Source organism: Fragaria vesca, linkage group LG2, assembly GCF_000184155.1.
Source record: "Fragaria vesca subsp. vesca linkage group LG2, FraVesHawaii_1.0, whole genome shotgun sequence".
Taxonomy (NCBI): Eukaryota; Viridiplantae; Streptophyta; class Magnoliopsida; order Rosales; family Rosaceae; genus Fragaria; species Fragaria vesca.
In genome coordinates, this window is record NC_020492.1 from 8,797,603 (window position 1) to 8,802,757 (window position 5,155).

The following is a 5,155-nucleotide window of genomic DNA, read 5'->3' on the forward strand; positions in this document are numbered from 1 at the left end:
TCTTGTTAGAGAAACATAGAGGTAGTGTGTTAGTACTTAACCCGGTTTTTTAATCGGATTCATTATTGTGATTTTCATCACATTATTTGATTGAGTCACACAATTCTAATAATCTTACAGAGATGTAATAAAATATGTTGGTGGACCGCTGTTGCGAACTTGCGATCCAACAACATTAAAGTTGAAAGAGGATCAAAGTATATGGAGAAAATAGCCGGAGAATAAAGACGACATGTGAATCACTGGTTGACATATTGTACATCAGAGAGGATTCAAAACACCAAGGTGCACTTAAACCAAGATGAATAGACCGTTGGATTACATTTATCCTATTATTTAATATTTAAATAAAAAGTTAAGTATAAATATCAACGGTTAAGATTTTCTAATAAATACTTGGTTCACTTGTACCTTGATACATGCAAGAATTTTCGATTGTACATATCCCAGAATTGCATTTTCTTCAAACAATACCCCATTGGAGACTTCAGCACACCCAACAGCCACATTCAATTGCAACTTATGATGTGACGCACTTATTATAGCAGAATCGGACACACAATTGATGAACATGATCATGGCTAGGATTTGTTTTGTTAGACCCCAAATTCAATCATGAGGAGATGGGGAAAGGCCCATTGAGTAGTTGTTGTTCCATAATTGTTTGAGGGAACATGCACGAGGATGAGATGAAAATAAACGAGTCTAACCGGCGGGGGAACGTAAAACCTAAGTTTTTAAGAACACAATAATAACTAAAAAAAAATTGATCTATCTATGGTCCGTTAGTTTATTTCTATGTATGACACTCTCTACCCGACAGTTCATTTTTTGATCTTTGATGAGTAGTGCTACTTTTATGTCACTCTTTTTTATATAGATTCATTTGTTATTATTCGTAGTACATGTTATTATTCCTATTATCATATTTTGTATCGATCTATATGTTTTATTACTTAGCATAGCAGTTCATTACTTGAATAAAAGAACTTGAGCATTGGTCCAAGGAGAGCCTATTCAGCGCACTCGTCATCTCCACCGTCGATTTTGACGCGGACTTAACAGAGCTTTTTGACTTTTTCAAAATCGACGGTGGAGATGACGGGTGCGCGGCGCATCCGGGTGCGCTGTATAATTTTCGTGGTCCAAGTCTCCAAGATCAAGAAGAATGGCAAACAAAGTCGAGACTCAAGACAGAGAAATATTGTCACATATATTGCTTTTCTGTTCTCCTTGCTCCCTTGTGCCAAACGGAATGTCTGAAGTTGTGCAACGCAAAACTCATCATGATTGTGCTTCCATAGAGGTGTAGAAGGCTTAACTTGAGCTGCATGGAACTGTTATCAGCTCATGCTTTGTCTAACAAACATTTTAGAAATCATAACTTCAAGTTAAGATGATTGAAAAAAAAAAAAAATGAAAAAAAGATGGTGCAATCATGTCAAAGGCATATAGTAATCAAGTCCATGTTTACCACGCACTAATCACCTGCTTAAGAGCCATACGGTAAGATATGATAAAGAAAAATAACTGCCCAAACCTGCAGTGTGTAATTGTACCTTTCATAATGCTGTTTGATAAAAAACCTGGATACATGGAAGAGAAAGCTTGATTATTTTCGAGATTATACAAAGGTCTTATAAGATAACTAGGTTTTATAATTAGATGTTCTATATGATATGATGCGACATTATAATATTAACTTCGTTACAGACTTGCAACAAACATGCTTTTGAAATGATTGATAATATCTAATACCTCCTGGCCCAATACATGTAGTTGAGAAAATTGAGGGAGTTGAGAATGCTAAGAAGTGTGTAGAACAGATCCAAGCGCCCATGATTCATGTTCATCCCTCCAAGCCATTCTTTGCCATAGCTTCCACTAACTGAATTTACTATGGACACCAGAAATGAGCTCAAGAAGTACCCCATTGATGTCGAACACCATGACAAAGCAGTGCACATACTTCTCATGCTACTTGGTGCCTCGGAGTAGAAGAACTCGAGCATCCCACCTAGAGTGAGCATATCAGACACTCCCAGCAACAAGAATTGCCACCCGAGCCAAAACACAGACATCACATTGTTGTCAGCAGCCTCTGCGCGCCTCTTAGCTTCGACTAGAGCAGCTACTGCCATTGAGCCTGATGCTAGTGCTAGCCCCAGTCCCATCCTCCAGAGCGGTTTGAAAATGATGTTCTTTCCAGAATATAATCGTTCGTATAAGGGAATCGAGGATAGCATGATGATGAGAGGGATCACATTTAATGATGGAGTGGGAATTTCAAAGTTATGTAGTTTTCTATTCATTATGCTCCCTTGTACCACGGAGAATGTTTGAAGTTGAGCTAGGCAGCAGTTCATCATGATTGTGCTTGCAAATATAGGTAAAAGGCCAATAAAAGTTCTTGTTTCCTTTACTTCAGCTGCAGTGACTCTGTTGTCTATCAATGCTTTGTCCAGGAACCTGAGAAATCATTGCTCAAGTTAGATAACAGATACATTAAACCTTGTTGCATGCCATAGTGTTACCATGCCTGCAGCAATAACACAAAAGAAGAACAAGAGAAATGCTAGCAAACCTATTCTCTTGATAAAAACCATTCATTTTCAAGATCACACTTTAAGATCATTGTTGCAAGAAATCAATCGAATTGGAAATGGTTTGCTCATATAAAGGTTACGAAATCTATAATGAAGATGACAACATTAAAGGATTAATTAAGTTCCAACATTGCGCCCATTGAGAAGACAGGAAAAGAAGTTACTTAAACTTGTGATCTCCATCAGCTCTGTTCAGGTTGAGTGCAGCTACTGCATACTGGTTTCCCAATCTCTGGTTCGGTGAGGCTTTCCAGTTTCGAGCAGCATAAGTAAGTACCTTTTACATTCCAAAACACAGAAAAATCAAAATGTAAATAGTGTATTTGTACTTCAATAGTATTTTTTTTTTCAACTGCATTTACATACCTTGATGATCCTTGTCAATGCACTCCCAGTGGGTCGTTTGTGCCTATAAAATGGACTTCCACTGATGAAAATAAAAAGTGCCAAACACAAAACTATAACTGTTATGGGAAAGCTCCAATTCCAGCCTTTGTTCTCTTCCACCCAGACCATGACAGTTGCGCTAATGAGTCCACCAGTGCATAAGGAAAAGAAAAACCAGTTGAAGAAGGCAGATATCTGTCTCTGATTGCTGTGATCAAGCTGATCAGCACCATGTGCAGGTAAGTTGGCATTGATTCCAGCAGCACCAGCAGCAACGGAGTAAATGCCGGTGTACAGAAATGCTGCTTGAGACTGAGAAGGCTGTAGATTCAACGCCGGCCGTAACCTTGTGCTATGAGATTGGATTGTCAGCAAGATTAGTCCCTGTGTATAATTTGAGTCAAGAGGCTGTAAATTTAGGATTAGAGATGATAGTGACATAGATTGAAAGATAAACATGTATACCAGCAACTCGATTATGCAGGAAAGGATGAAGGTTGTGAATCTAGTGAAGAGTGAGTCACTGATAAAGCCTCCTAATATGGTGAGCAGAAAAGAGGTTCCCATGAAATTGGTGACCATATTTGCTGATTTAGCTGGCGGGTAATGCATTGACTTTGTGAAGTATGTGACAAAGTTACTGGCATTGCATATGAAAACCATGTTTGTCAAGACCTCAACAACTGCACCACAACAAAAAAATTACTGTGACCAAATCGATATCATTTATCCACGATAACAGTTCTGCACTTTCATATCAAGGTATCAAAGAATTGCTTGATCCCAATTAGTAATATGTATGTCATGTACTCGATGAAAAGATGAATCTTAGGTTATGAAATATGCTCCTGGATTAGAGGTGAGATTGTTGAACTCCTGATCTCTAATCAGCTCAGGTTCCTCAATATTGGGTGGATTAAGATCCCAAGATTCAGTGTCATTACACAGAAATAATTATTAAGATCTGTGCTGGGGCAACTTACCGCATGCAAAGGCAGCAGCTCTAATTCCACCATGGATTTTTGGATTTGCGTTTCTTCCTTTCCAATCAATATACTGATCATCACTTTCTTTCTGGTAGATATCTATCTCCATACTCATCTGTAAGCCCTGCAGTGATCAAGTTTCCGAGCTTGTACTACAATTGAATGGTTATGAAGACTATGATGGTTTATATAACTGAGATTGGATTCTGAAGTAATGAAGCAAAAGAGGAAACTGAAAACAGAGAGTTGGTGCTTAGTCAGATACAGATGGAACAGTGAGGATGAAAAATTATGAGATGAAAGCAAAAAAAGATAGAGACAACTTAAATGGAAAAATCTGCATGTTGAGAAATAAAGCTATGCAGACACTTGTTTCCAAACACTGGATGAAATTTTGTGAATGCCGATAGAATTTGATGAGAGAATCCAGCATTGATTGCCTAGCCATTTACTTGCGTGACACCTTGAATTTCAAAGGTTTTGATTAGGAAATAGATGGATCTAGGCCATTGCATTGCATTGCATGCAGAGTTCTCTTTGAAGGCTAGTAATTAATATCATTAATTCGTGGTTTCTTTCTTAATGCAACACACATAATTAATACACTAATCTAAAATTTGATAAGAGTCAGAATTTTTGGATGGGACAGTTCAAAAGACTACTTTAGTTTTTGGATGGGACAGTTGTATAAATCTTCTCTTTATAAATGACAGATCATGAGATAAACTCTCAAAACAAATATGGAATCCAACAAATATACAACTAATCTGTGCGTTTGGGATTTTGAACATGTATATTTCATCAAAGAAGCAAGATAATCTATTTACAAACACATGCACATAAGTAACACAATGTATCTACACACAAACAAATAAATAACACACACGGCCATCCCGATGTAATGTGAGGTCTAAGGCAAAAAAAACACTAGACACACAAACAAATAATTTTTTGCTACTAATTTTTTTTAATCAAATATGGATCCGCATCCAAAACTAATTAGAAATATGACCAAAACTCTTATAAATGTAATGTTCACATTTTCAGATTTTCTCATATGAGATTCATATTCTTAACACAGTTCAACACGTGCGACGAATTCTCAAGTTATAAACGCATCAATGTACTTAATACAATACAAAAGACTTGACCTCTTATTCGCTATAAAAAGTTGTA

The 5,155-nt window shown here is 37.1% G+C and overlaps 1 protein-coding gene across 1 annotated transcript; it reads right to left on the minus strand.

Moving 5' to 3' along the window:
• Window positions 1-1,513: 1,513 nt before the first annotated feature.
• Window positions 1,514-4,094, minus strand: LOC101297804 (putative peptide/nitrate transporter At3g25280-like). The gene is made up of 5 exons (XM_004292294.1): window positions 3,977-4,094; window positions 3,459-3,676; window positions 2,973-3,377; window positions 2,771-2,883; window positions 1,514-2,469 (listed from the first exon to the last, which is right to left on the minus strand). The coding sequence occupies exons 1-5, from the start codon at window positions 4,092-4,094 to the stop codon at window positions 1,752-1,754; spliced, it is 1,572 nt and encodes a 523-aa protein (XP_004292342.1). The 3' UTR covers window positions 1,514-1,751.
• Between the last annotated feature and the right edge of the window lie 1,061 nt (window positions 4,095-5,155).